General features: G+C 33.5%; 1 protein-coding gene across 1 annotated transcript in view; it reads left to right on the top strand.

The window, feature by feature from the left end:
• The window catches only part of LOC140441260 (ATP-binding cassette sub-family C member 4-like), a 78,379-nt gene extending 66,963 nt beyond the window's left edge, over nucleotides 1–11,416 (top strand). The window contains exons 12-15 of the mRNA XM_072531870.1: nucleotides 214–444; nucleotides 726–1,024; nucleotides 10,432–10,847; nucleotides 11,063–11,416. Of these exons, the coding sequence (XP_072387971.1) occupies nucleotides 214–444; nucleotides 726–1,024; nucleotides 10,432–10,847; nucleotides 11,063–11,327 (1,211 nt within the window). The 3' untranslated portion in view covers nucleotides 11,328–11,416. The remainder of the gene's footprint in view (nucleotides 1–213; nucleotides 445–725; nucleotides 1,025–10,431; nucleotides 10,848–11,062) is intronic.
• The last annotated feature ends 3,760 nt before the right edge of the window (nucleotides 11,417–15,176 follow it).

Below are 15,176 nucleotides of genomic sequence, written 5' to 3'. Positions count from 1 at the left end.
AATTTTAAAAAAATACATTTCATCTTGGAAAAATATATAGAATCGAATAAAAAAGGTTTGGTGCATTAGAAACGCAAAAAGAATTTTAGTCGGTTGATGCTCTGCTTATAGGGGTAAACCGCTCGCCTACAATAAAACAGTTTCAAAACCTTTTTTAACAAAGTTTCTATTTCTAACACAACATCTAAATTATTGTGCTTTTCTTTGTTTTAGTAAGAAGTCCAATCTATACACACCTTAACTCAACTCTGCAAGGATTACCAACAATCAGAGCACTTAGGACTGAGAAGATTTTGCAAAGCGAGTTCGATAAACTTCAAGATTACCACATAAGTATATCATTTACGTCCATTGCTTGTGGTTCAGCCTTTGGATTCAGTTTGGACATGTTTTCATGTATCTTCATTACTGTACTGATCTTTAGTATTCTTACATTTGACGAAGGTAATCATAATATTGTTCTGAAGCTATTTTCTGGTGGCATTTTACAGTAATTACTATTTAAATGGGAATAAGCCATAATAATTTTTGTTTTTTATTTAAAAAAAAAAACAAAAAAAAAATTGTTTAATTTACTAATGTTTGTATTTTGAGAACGATTTCCGAAGTGGATATTGAAACGTCAATAAACAAACTTTAACCTTTAATTGTGGATTATTCCCATTTAGAAGGTAATCAGTTCTATATTGTGTCCGTTAACCTCTTTAAACATATTATTTTTTTAGCCATGGGTATTACTGGTGGTGCAGTTGGTTTGGCAATTTCACAAGCTTCTTCTCTAACGGGTATGATCCAATACGCCATGAGAATTACAGCAAACATTTCGAATCAGTTATTATCTGTGGAGAGAGTTCTAGAGTATAAACAACTTCCGCCAGAACCTGAACCATCAAAACCAAAACCTTTACCGAAAAACTGGCCCGTTTCCGGAAAAATTGAGTTTAAATCAATGAAACTAAAATACTTCGAGGATGGACCTCTGATTATCAAGGATTTATCATTAAAAATTAGGGACAAAGAAAAGGTAATATTTGGAGATATTTACAACTACTAATAATCAATTTAATTACTATAAAAAAAATTTAATGTTATGTTTAAATGGGATTAAGCTATATAAACATAATATCTAAATTAAACGTGCCACACGAAAGCAGTTTAAGAATATTTTTAAAAAATCTGAGTACAATTTCCCGATTCAAAACTTTCAAGGAAAAACTCAAAAATTTTACTAAAAATCTCAGCCTCGAAATCGAATTAACATTTCAATCCAACGGCAAATGCTACGGAAACGGAATGTAATTATAACAACGTGAAACATACAAGGGTTATCTAGAAAACATGGAGAAGTGTTGAAAGAACTAGAAAGAATAAAGGTGGACATCTTTGTTCTAATTAAAATAAAAAAGAAAGGAAATGCCTAAAAGCTAGCAAATACATTCATATATACAATGTGGCAAATAAAAATGAAATCAATTAAAAAAGGAAACAAACCCTAATAGAAAATGTTGTACCTCCAGGTTGGGGACTGTTATTGTCATCATAAATCATATACTATTGTCTTGAAATTAGACGGAAACACGGCGAAGAACTAAGCATCCAAATAGGGATATTCTTTTAGACACATGGAACGTACTATGCTGGTATATACCAAGAATCGCGACATACACGATAAAACAGCTACAAGAATATAAGATGGATGTAGCAGCTATTCAGAAAATGAAGTGGACAGGCTCAGATATCCTACAGATAGAAAACTCTCTGGTTTTCTGGTCGGGAGAAAGGAAAGACGTCTCTTTAAAACTGAAAGAAAAGTGGTTCAATCTAAATCGTATATCAGTACATGCACCAACTGAAAAAGCTGAACACCGGGAATGTTCCACTTAAACAACATTTGTTTCTTAAATTTTTTTCTGAACGTCAATTCTTTTTGACTTATTCTTAAGTGAAAATGATGATGTTTCAACAAAAAAAACAACAATTTTTTAAACGGTTTTGTGCAAAACTAATCAAAAAGTATGTATTTTATCAAAAAAAAAATATTCTTAAAAAATAAAAATTGTAGCTTATAAAACGACAAAAAAAAATGATGAAAATTACTAGAAAATATTGTTAACTTCAGATTCTTATGGGTTTTAAAAAATTATAATTTCTTAATCTCTGAGCAAAATAACTAGCTCTTTTACATTTAATATATCTTGGAAGTACATTTTGAGACAACTTCGTAAATGGAATATTCAAGGTTCCTGACTTCATCTAAAACTTTTTAAACAACAAATCTTTTCAACTAAAAATACACCCCAAGGGTCCGTACTCAGTACAACATTATTTATAGTGGCAATAAATTATATAATCAAATGTCCACAATTCTTCAAAACTCTTGAAATACTCTCGAAAATTGGTTCCGCCTTACAGATTTTTAATTTTTGATAGAAAAATCAATAGAAGTTGTATTCTCTTGCCACAACCCTCGAGCCTAAGAATTTTTGAGAAACAGATGGAGATTGAAGATTGTCACCAATTTTTAGGTTTAATCTTCGATTCAAAGCTAACATCTGAAGCAATCACCTATTCCACTGATAATAAATTTCTTTCCAAATCATTAGATATTATTCATATTAAAAGTCTTAGATTATTCCCAGGGACTTTTCCAACTTCCGCCATGCCCAGCATTTATGCTCTTCTAGGAAAACCGCTACATCACCGCCGTATGTTGCCGACTGCAGCCACAGTCGCTTGTACTATTTCAAAACCAATGTATCTAATGTTGTTATTGCTAAATGAAAAAACCATATTACGAAGGAATCAAATCCATACTTCAAAATCTAAACACTAATTTTCCTGAGGTTTTTGCATCGGATAATAAATACCAAGGGCCTGCGTAGAGCAAGCGGTAGGATTCTTGCCTCGCATGCCGGTGGTCCGGAGTTCGAATCCTACCGCCGGCAAGAACAACTAGACATTTTTAAAAATGTCTATAGGCCCCAGGTCGACTCAACCTGAATAAAATGAGTACCTTGGGTAAAACCAGGGGTAATAATAGGCGGTTGAAGCGTAGCACTGGCCATGTTACCTTCCTTGTATACCGTAGGCCCTAGATATAGCAGACTACCCTGCTATACTCCCAAAGCCGCGAAGCGGTATAAAACGAGAGACTATTATTATATATTATAATAAATACCAAGAGCCTTAGCTTCTCGATTTACCAACCTGTGATACATCTCTGGACTACTTCGATAAATCCCGTACAAACAATTCACTGATTCAGTTCAATTTTGAAGCCCTTTTATATAAGTACCCCGACCACTATAAAATCTATTCAGATGTATCTAAGTCCGAAGACGGAGTACGCATGGGCATCAATCGTATATTCAGCTGAGCTCTACGCTATATATCGTGCTGTAAAAGTTTTTAAGAAGCTTACGTTCCCGAAAGCCCTAAGCATAACAGATTACCTTAGCTCTCTAAACTCATTAAAACATATTTTTTCAAACCATCTTTTTGAAAAGTTACTAAAATACCAGTTTTCCCTTGCTCAGTCTAGAAAGACTTCCTCAAGGAGAAAAGAGGAATGGATGAATGACGAGATACTCAATATGATGGAACAACGGAGGCAATTTAAAAACAAGGATAACAATAAATACAGAGAGATAAACCACGAGATTAGAAAGACGATAAAGCAGGCAAAAGAAAAATACTTTGAAGAGCAATGCAAAGAGATCGAAGACCTTCAAAATAAATATGATCTGTTTAACCTACACAACAAAGTCAAAGAACAAAGACTAAGAAAACAAAATCCCACTTGTGCAATTCTGGATAGACACTGTACTGCTATAACACACACGGACGAGAAAATACAAAGATGGGCAGAATATATCGATGAATTGTTCGATGATGAAAGAGGAGATCTGGAGCACATAGAACTTACGTCAGAAGAAATAGGTCCATATATTACAAAAGAAGAAATATTGCACGCATTAAAAACAATGAAGAGCGGGAAAAGCCCTGGACCTGATATGCTTCCTATAGAAATCCTAAAAATTCTAGATGAGAAGCACATTGATGTTTTAGTGACAGTCTTGAACCAAATTTATAGTTCAGGCGTATTACCCAAAGAGTGGTTAACATCTATTTTTATTTGTCTCCCTAAAAAGAAAAACCCAAGAGAATGCAGCGATTACCGCACCATTAGCTTAATGTCTCATACGCTAAAGTTACTACTTAAAGTCATCCATAACCGAATATATCATAAACTGGACATAGACGTTAATAATACACAATTTGGTTTTCGCAAAGGCCTAGGAACACGTGAAGCTCTTTTTTCACTTAATATACTAATACAAAGATGCCTGGACGTCAATCAAGATGTATACGCATGTTTTATTGACTATAATAAAGCATTCGATAAAGTACGACATAAACATTTAATGAACGTCCTGAAATCAAAGTAGATTGACTACAACGACCTCAGGATCATATCAAATTTATACTATAAACAGCGAGCAAAAGTACGTGTTAACGAACAGCTGTCAGAAGAAATTGAAACTAGATGTGGAGTAAGACAGGGATGCGTATTGTCGCCAATTCTTTTCAATGCCTACTCCGAAGAGGTCCTGAAAAAAGCTCTTGAAGGTGAAACAGCTGGAATAAAGGTAAATGGAGTTCCCATTAACAACATTAGATATGCGGACGACACTGTGATCTTAGCGGAAAACATTGAACATCTTCAGAGACTGGTGACCAGAATAGCAGAGTATGGAAAAGAGTATGGTCTAACAATGAATGTGAAGAAGACGAAATTTATGAGAATATCGAAAACTCAAAGAAATAACGAGAATCTTCTAATAAACGAAACCAACGTCGAACAAGTGGACAAATGTGCATACCTGGGAACAATCATTAACTCCACAAATGATTACAATCGGGAGATAAAAATAAGAATAGAAAAGACTAGAGCAAATTTTAACAAAATGAGAAGAGTTCTATGTACCAGGGATTTAAAACTGAAACTAAGAGTTAGGTTGGCGAGGTGCTATGTTTTTTCGACTTTATTTTATGAAATGGAATCTTGGACCTTGAATGCGACATCAATGAAAAAACTGGAATCATTTGAGCTGTGGGTGTACAGAAGAATTCTGAAAATATCATGGACAGAACACGTCACAAACAAAGAGGTTCTGGGAAGGATGAACGAAGAAATGGAAATTTTAAATTCGATAAAAACAAGAAAATTAGAATATCTCGGACATATTACACGTGGAGAGAAATACACCTTGCTCTAACTGATTATGCAGGGAAAAATCCAAGGAAAGAGAAGCATAGGGAGGCGTAGAATGTCATGGCTGCGCAACCTGAGAGAGTGGTACGGATGTACATCAAATGAACTTTTCAGAGCAGCCGTCTCAAAAGTTCGAATAGCTATGATGATTGCCGACCTCCGCCGCGGAGATGGCACTTGAAGAAGAAGTAACATGGAAGAAGAGTTTAATTTTTGTGGGTACCCTCACACGTCGGAATAACGGGATACGAAGAAGCTGATAGTGACAACTGTGTTTCCAGTGACTTAAAAGCTTATTTTAAAAATAAAGTGTTGTGCTTGTGGCCAACTGAGTGGTCATAAGCTAATTTTAAGCTGAATAAAATCCAAAATAAGGTTTCTTAGCGGATTCAATCGTCGCTTAACAGGCGTAACAAGTTGTGATTGCGCATTTACGTGTAGGGCATACCAAATTAACGTTACCTATTCACAAACAATAATCAAGTTAAATGTGATCAGTATAACCTTCGATTAACAGTCGAACAGTTTTTAAAAAATTTAGAGAAATATGATCAAGAAAGACGTCGTTACAATATATCGAGCTGTTTAGCAGAATCTCTTGGTCAAAAGTGTTACTGATAATATAGTTACGTATCTAAGATGTACAAACATTTTTTGTAATCTGTAATTATTACTTTTGTTATTTATATTTTGTTCCGTGGCTAATAACTTTTCGGCGGATGTTACGATTTTTCTAATAAAAAAAGAATAGTGGATTTATAGTATCTGTAGCCCCAACACAAGTAAAGGAAGAGATCGTTGAAAGTGTCTTCTTCGTCAAACGCGAAAATTGAAAGTTCCAACGTAAATATGCAGATATCAATGCATTCTTCGTGAATAACTCATAAAAATTTTTGTAGTGCTTAAAACAATCTTTGTTTTTATTCGGTAAAAAAATCTCTAACACCAATCATAAAATAGTTATAATAACAATAAGGTTAATCCGAATTTTTTTTTTCAGCCACAAAAAACGTAAAAATAAACCCGTAATTACTATTTTAACTAAAAATAATCGTTACCCCTTTAAAATTAACTTTATTGATGTACTTATAATATACTCTAGAAGTTTGGGTGGTTTAAAATGCTTAGTTTTGAAAAAAAAATAGTAAAGTGAGAGGAAGGTTTTTGAATTTTTACAAAAAATTCCTCTTTTTTAAAAATAAATCCAAAACTATTAGAAATACGCAACATTTTGTATAGTACAAAATTAAAGGGTTTGCTTTTATATATTAGCGTCGCTGAAAATCTTCAAGGAAAAGTAAGTAAGTTGTAAAAATATACTCCATTAGCTTAGCTCGGGCACATTTTGACACATTCATTGTCGGAAACCTACAACACAACATTTCCTACTTCTCAGTATTAATAGCTCAAGTATCCTACTATTGCAGACTTCTTTCTTTAAAAAAAGAATAATTATTCTAAATAGTGAAAGTGTATACTAAACCCATCAAATTTTGGGTAGTATATATTTAAAAAATATATTTTAATTGTTATAATTTAACATAACTATTTATTATATGGTGTAGATAAATAAATAATGATTGTCGGTAATTCGCAAAATTCGCTATTTTATTTACTATTTGGTTTGTTTACTATTAATATTGGTTATAAGTACGTATGCTTGGTTGTATAGTAATTTCCAGCCACTTTTAGTCTGTCAAAAAGTAACTAACTTCGCAAAAAATCATTACTAAATGCACTAGACAGTTCGGACTGGGAATAGCGAACCGAGTATATCAAGGTATTTTTATATATTATTGTAAAATACTATATATTGTATTTTTTTTAATTTTCAAAGATTACTTTGGTCTAATGGTGGGTTACTATGATTTGCTGCCAAATAATATTGCAAAATGTGGTTTAAGTATTTTATTGAATTAAACTGTTATTTCGAAATTAAGTTTTATTTATAACTAAAGTACATATAAAAAATATTTTAAACGAAAAAATTATGTTCGATATTATTGTAAAAGTAATGGCAATCAGTAGGGATAACAGCTTTCAAATCTTGAAGATGTTTCTATTTCTGAGTCTTTATTTTTCCAAATTTATTTATGTAATCTGGCATACATCTGGTTTTTCTTTTTAGAATAATCTTTAAGCCGATGGTAAGTTACCCATTCGGCCTCATATAAATAGAGATTTTGTCTAGCTTTACGAGTAATAGAAAGATAAGTGGAAGGCAGATATATATCACGCCCTTTAATTTTAGTTTCTATTCGACTGAGAATGGAGTCACACTCCATTAAAGTATGTCTACGTTTTAAGTATTTTTGTTCAATTATTTGATTTCTACTTATAGAGCAAAAAAGCAGTGCATTTACCATGATACTGTTACGGTTTTGATATGTACATTCATCATTGTATACCGCAAGTGGCAAGTTGCTATCCGTAAACCGTGTAATATTGTCCACAACCAAAGAGGCAAACGAAGAAGCGGATAAATTAGTTTCTATTTCGCTAAACCAATAACACATAATATTTTTTGTCTTTATATTCATTATGTTAAAATTATGGCAACATAATTTTGTTTTATAATATACAGCACTTGCGTTAAGGCTGGGACATACCTTAACAGCTTGTAAATCCATCATTACAACGATGCTTGATTCATCTTGAGCTAGCTTGGTGTCATTCAGTTTTTCTTGTCTTACTCTTTCCTTCTTAGTAATACGATTGGCAAAAGATTCCTCATCCAGGTTCCCTACTTCATGTTGACAACAAATGTCACATTTATCTTTTTTGGGCAGGTATATAGAAATTCCTTTCTCATGATACAGTCCTCATAGAAACAGTCTTTGCTCATCTAAAAACATCTTTAAAAACTGCTTGTCACCATTTACTTTGTGTAATGCTCGTCTCGTTCCTGTTTCTTCTGACATCTTTGACTCGTGAATATTGTATTTAGCTTTCTTAACCCATGAACTTACTTGAAATTCACCCAAGCATAAAGTAGATAGAAATAATTTTTTACATACAATTGTCTTTTGACCATCAATTGGTAAAGTATAAAATATTGAACAATTTTTGGATGATATTTCATTTTTTGTAAACCTTCTGACGTGCGTGTAATATTATTAACCACAAAAATTTTTCGTTGTTCCTATGGCATTTTCCAAAATTTGTTAAATATTTCTTTTCTTGTATCTTCTAAAATGTCGGAACAAGCATTTTTTTCTCAGGTGGAGCAATTTGTTTGTATACTTTTGTTTCAGGATCTTTTTGAAAACCAAGATACACTTTACCGCTTTACCGTAGTCTTTTGTTTGCTTCTATTTTTCAAGATTTTCTCTCCGGTTTCCTCTTTCTTTGTTTACCCATTTGTGTGCCTTTAATATCACTGGATACACTTTTTATATGCTCTTTATTGGTATTATTTTCATTAATATTCAAATCTAATTCTTCATTTGATTTTGAAATTTTGTATTGTTCTTTTTTCGGTGATCCTTCTAATATTTCTTCATTGTACTGGCTGCGTTGCCGTTTTTTAAAATTTCGAAAACTTCTCCATGCTCCAAACCTCCTATATTTTCTTCATCGATAGTATTTTCATAAATATTCAACTCTAATATTTCGCATGATTCTGAAAATTTTTTTCGTTGCTTCTTTTGATATTTCTTCAGTGCTGGCTGCGATTCTGAACTTTAATATCCGTTATATGTCAACCACCTTATTAACAGATTTGTATATATTAGTACTATGGGATATAGCTTGATTGACAGTGGGAACAGTTGACTATAGGCGGATAAATAGGATCAGAACTTGAACATTCTCTTGAAAAGCAGATATTTCATCTGAAACAAACATGCTACGTAAAATTGTTTGAATATATTTGTAGAGAAATTATTATTATTGTGAATTTAAAACAAAGGTAATAACCAAAGACTACGTTCAATGTGTGGACATGGGCACATTGTAAAACTAAATTTAATGCATAATTAAATCTTTAAGTTTTTAACAAAAACATACTAAAAAGTAATTGACAACAAACGTCTTGAATACATGATATTATAATAGTATTCAATATGTAAGCTCATCTGTTGTTTTTAAACATTCTTGCATTAATAATTTAACACGATTAGTAACATTAATATTATCCCTGTTCATTTTAATGAACTAATGAGCACAATCTTTTATTGAGTACTGCAGTATTTAAGATATAATTTTAAGGTTAGAAACATTTGGGTTAAGTAATATAAAGATGCGATTCAAAAGCTTGCAAGCCACATGCGTACCATGTGTCTGTGGGTTATCAGGTTTTGCTTAGAAATGTAAAACCTCAAATCCCACACAGAATAGATGGTTGTGTGGTTTACGAGATGTTGCACTAAAATACGCCAGATGAGAGATTTTTGTTTTTGTTAAAATTTACTAAAACAACGCAATTATGGATTTCCATATTTTGCAAGTGCATAAGTATATAACCAATAAACTCAATGGCTAATAAATCACTCGTAAACTAGTAATAATCATTTTCAATTAGGGTTGTAATCAGGGGTGATTTTCAATACACAACAATATTTTTTTGTCATAAAGGATTCCTTAGTATTCATGCTAGAGACTTTAATAACGAATAAAAAAATTAAAATTTTTTGAAGCACTACAAAAAAGGTTCTGTGGGTTTTCCACGAAAAATATTTTTTCATAGGTCTCATTGAATCTTTCAATTTTGGGATTTGACGAAGAAGAACCTATTGTAAGCTATTTCCTCGCTTTTATTGAGGCTAATGACACCTACTGACACAATTCGTTTTACTTTTTGTAAGTTACTTGATAAAATACATTCTTTTTGTGTAATTTGAAAAGCAGTTTGAAAAAGTTTTGTATTTAATTGACAATTTACTTACGAATAAGTCGAAAACTATAGATTTAAAAAAAATGTATGTAAATAAAGTTGCTTAAAATTGGTTAGTATAATTGTTATTCCCAGTATTATTTTTAATAAAAAAAAATTACCCCTGATAAGAGTAGAAGCACCCTACGGCACAAGATCAACTTTGAAGTAGAAAGTTAGAAAAATTATAGCCAACTTTTGGTGCAAATACGTGGAGATTCAGAAAATTATGTTGTATTCTACTTTCATTCTCTGGAGTATAACAAATTTCGTTTTTTTTTAGGTGGGAATTGTCGGTCGCACTGGTGCAGGTAAATCATCTCTAATTGCTGCTTTATTTAGATTAGCCAATATCGAAGGGTCAATCATTATTGATGGCATGGATACCGGCGAAATAACGTTAAAAGATTTAAGATCCAAAATTTCAATCATTCCACAAGACCCCGTGTTGTTCTCAGGCACCTTACGATACAATCTTGATCCCTTTGAAGAATACACCGATGAACAACTCTACAGGGCTTTAATGGAAGTAGAACTAAAAGATCCAAATAATATTATTAATAGACTTGAAAATAGAGTGATGGACAAGGGGTCCAATTATAGTGTTGGGCAGAGACAACTGATTTGTTTGGCAAGAGCGATCATAAGGAATAACAGAATTCTGATGTTAGATGAAGCTACGGCAAATGTGGATCCTCAGTAAGTATATTAATCTTCTATTTTTGTTTACTAGCTATTTTACAGCACTTTAAACTGTTAACATCCATCTGTTGTTGATCACATATTGTTAAGTTTGTCTTTGAGTCTTCTAACTTGGGACATCGACGAGAATTAACCGATCATGATGACAGTTTTAAATAAATATAATATAATTTTGTTTAAAATATTTTAACTGTGGTCATTATAAATTTTAGGACTGATGCACTCATTCAAAAAACAATACGAACGAAATTCGCCAATTGTACAGTCTTAACAGTAGCTCACCGACTGAATACGATCATGGACTCTGACAGAGTGTTGGTTATGGACCAAGGAACAGTGGCAGAATTCGATCACCCTCATATGTTGCTTCAAAATGAAGATGGAATATTTACAAATATGGTTGAAGAAACCGGCAAAGCAGTTTCTGATCAATTAAAGAGGATTGCTCGGGATACATATGAGAAAAGTGTTGTTTAGGAGGAATCAATGTGATAATGTTAATTTATTAGTATTTGTTGTACCTATCTCATAATTTATAAGTTATTTTAATAAACTTTTTTATTTATTATCTTTGTTTTTCTGATTATAAATTATATTTGCATCAAGTAGTTATCAGCATGTCAATTCTTTTTTAATACAAATTAAAACTCAGACCAGCTAATACGGCAAAATATTGAATTATTTTCGTAGAATCACAAGGCAAAATATTCGCGTTGTTTCTTCTTTTTCATATATTATCAACACGTCTATAAACATGTTTACTTATCATGTTTTAACATTAATTAGTTAAAAAGATTAAAACTGGTTGTATTCTTAGGTTAGGTAAGATTAGGTTCAAGTTGAGTGAACTCTTAACCACCCTTCAACTCGACCTAAGAGGTCTATTGTGGCTGATCCCTAAGTTAAGGCTGTCCCTTTAGTCCAGCTTTTTTAACAAAGTCTATTATGGCCTTAGGTGGCACTTCTATGAAGTGGGAGGAATCTATTTGATTATGCTTCAATGTATTGAAGCTTATCCTATCCAACCCTGGTCAGTTACACAGAACGTGTTTTGCCGTCTCGTCATCAGCCCGACCGAATATGCAATTAGCACTTTCTGTGAGTTCGATTTTGGTCATGTACCTCTTGAGGCGACAGTGTAGACCTGCGATAGTACGTAGATCACTTCCATTCTATCTAATAAATCTTTGGATCTCTTCTAAGGTTCATGTATAAAAGCCTTCGAATGTTTGTGATTCATTCGGTCATACCCATAGATAAATAATATAGTATATACTAGGTCAGACCAGTAAGTACGTTTCACACGTTTTACTTAGTTCAATATTTTTCTTTGGTTGGGCTCCGTGCTATGCCAACGTCAGACTGTGGGCCTATGAACGTTTTTTTTGTCTTTCCCCTGGCATGTTAGTCCGCTTTTTGCTTCACTTCAATACTAGTATGTACCAGAGTAAACTTACTTGGTTACTTTTTCCGATCAAAATTAAATTCTGAAGGCACTTCCAAACGCACTTGGAGTAAATCTTATTTGTTTTCAGTGCCTTTGATGCCGCTTGACTATCAGAAATAATTTTTATAGATTTATCCCCTTAGTTCCTCGTGATTAGTTCCTGCAGGCACATCTCTGTAGCATAAATTTCTGCTTAAAAGATAGTACAGTGATTACCTTGGATTTTACTAAAACTTAGCCTTGGTTTCCCTACATATAACATGGCTTCAACTCCCGTATCCATGATCATGAATATTCATGAGTATCTTTAATGGGGTAGTTATCCAGTGGCTTCCCACATCTCAATGCCATGGACTAATTTAGCTCTTCCGCATTCGGAGTTAATTTCGCAGCTCCAGGGAAATGAGGATCGAGGATCATTTCTCTTACGCTATATCTTGGTACTGGTGATGGCGCTGCCTGCCATCAAAGTAGGATATGGGAATGAAAACTTTGATAATTGGATGGGAGAATTAGTCTAGGACATTATTTTCTCCTAGCTATTGGTATATTGGGAAAAATCATGGCTCACGTGGGCAGAGTCGCATCCCTGAAGTAGATATATCTTCTACCGGGAACGTAAAAGAGTATCTACCTGCTACCCTGCTAGAACTACTACTAGATATTTGGCCCCATTCGCCTCTTTGAGAGTGTCTCCGTACAGAGGCATCCAGATGTTAACTAGGTTCGTTCCCCTTGTGAAACTGACTACTACTGTTTTACTAGAATTAACAGAGAGTTTTCCCTGTCGCACCACCTAGTCAGGATATTTAATGTTCTTTGGAGTGTGCTGGATAAACCATAAATGGGGGTACCTTAGGAGCGAAATCAAGACATCCATCAGGAGTGACCACAGGAACGGGATAAACGCTCCTCCTGTCGACAACCCTTACCTATTTTGGCTAAAATTTCGTCTCCTTGGTTGCTTACTTAAAAAGGAATGAAAATATTTTTAAGTAACTGAATAAATTATAGAACTTTAACAAGAGATATTAGTAATGTAAGATCTACAGGCAAAGGACAACTAACATTAAGATCAGGACATTTTTTCTATGTAGAAGTTTAATACAATATTGACGAAATCGGCTTCCTTATATATTGAAAGTTTACAAAATGGATCGTGGAGATAATAAACAAAAACAACAGAATAGCTAGTGATACTATAAAACTAAACAAGAGATATAACCTTGAAATAATTAAGGCCTAAGTTCCAATATGTATATTCGTATAGCGATAAAGATTGACATATTCTACAAAGTTATTGCAAGTAAAGTGAACAATTTTACAAGCTCACTCTATAATAATAATTATTGGTGACTTCAACTTAAAAATAGGAGCAAAGAAAACGAAGGCTGCAGTTCATGTTGTAACATAACTCTACATAATGAATACCTTCTACAAGGAAAATCCCGGTGTTACGCTAAATTTTCACTCCGTTAAATTTTTACTCTAGAGTAAAATTATATTCTTGAATTTAAAATTTTAAAGTTATGAATTTAATCTAGAGTAAAATTTCATGCGCGGTCACCATCTCGCGGAGATCCATCTCAGCGCGGTCAGCTGACACTTCTACTACTTGGTGATTTGTCTCTTGCTATTTTAACATCCCTAGATAGTTTATTGCTTATTTAGAGCCTTCTAGCTGGGCAGTGTAATCTCTAGGTACTTTATTTCAATTACTTATTCAGTCTCCTGTGTTTCTCTTCACTTTTAATCTACTCAGCATTATGTGAGTAACAGTGTCGGAGTATTCGTAGTATAAGCATTTATCTGTATCTGTCTTACTGATCTTATAAAGGTACGTCCCAACACCCGTGCCCTGTGAGCACTTGCAACAGGAAGTCATCCAGTTACCTGTGACCACATTTTACCTAGTCACTTAGGTTGGAATCAGTATCTTAGATTTTTTTATTGCTTTTGGGTTCTCCAGGTCTACTTGAAACCTCATCTCTCTACTATTTGGGGCCGGTTTCACATTGGTTTTTGTATTTCTGGAAGTTGTGCACACGGGTTCCTCAGAATCTCTTCCTTCTTGTTTGCTTTTATCTTATTAAGATAGTTAAATATCCGGTTCCTAAGATCATTTGCTTTCTTCTTAATTTCCAGTTCAGTATTCTTCACCGCTTTATGAGGTTTCCCAGTACCATAACGCGTTCCTGGAGGCATTCTAACTTTAATTTATTGTCGGTAGATTGTGCCTCTTTGTTTCTTATTTACGTATCCGAAACCAACTTTTCCTTTTTCTTGTTTCTGCTCTTTTGACTGTGTTTGTTACTTATCATTAGACATTAGAGCTTTCGGTATCTGCGCTACTCGCTTCCTATTCTTCTACTTCTAATCTTATGTTTTCTTTTCTTTGATCTACCTTTTTTTATTTTGCTACGTCTTTCCCTTTTTCTATTCGTTCTTTTCTTTCCTTTTCTTATTTGGCTTCTGTCTTCTGTATTCTGTCTTCTCTCACCTCTGATCTTTCTAGTCTATTCTCCGGTCTCTCACTTAGCCGCCCTCTTTTTTTATACCTTACTCTTCGATCTTCTCTACTGTTGTCTTTCTTCTTCCTTTTTAATCTCTCTACTCTCTTCTCCGACCTCTTTCTTGATCGTTCTGCCTCTTTAACTCATTTTATTATATCTTCTCTCTTGTTTCCATTCCCTGTTCTGCTTACTCCTCTTCTTTTGTTTTCGCCCTCGCTCTTATTGTCTTGCCTTTCTATATTTATTCACACGAGTTGTGTCGTATTCATCAAGCCAGTGGAGCAGTGAGCCCTTACCTTACTAAGGCTATTTTCCTCTCCAGTTTGCCATTTCCTTTCGGCATCACTTGTAGTCCATTATGTCACT

Source organism: Diabrotica undecimpunctata, chromosome 5 (assembly GCF_040954645.1).
Source record: "Diabrotica undecimpunctata isolate CICGRU chromosome 5, icDiaUnde3, whole genome shotgun sequence".
NCBI lineage: Eukaryota > Metazoa > Arthropoda > Insecta > Coleoptera > Chrysomelidae > Diabrotica > Diabrotica undecimpunctata.
Note: the sequence above shows the minus strand (reverse complement) of the source record. Positions and strands in the feature narration are given on the sequence as shown.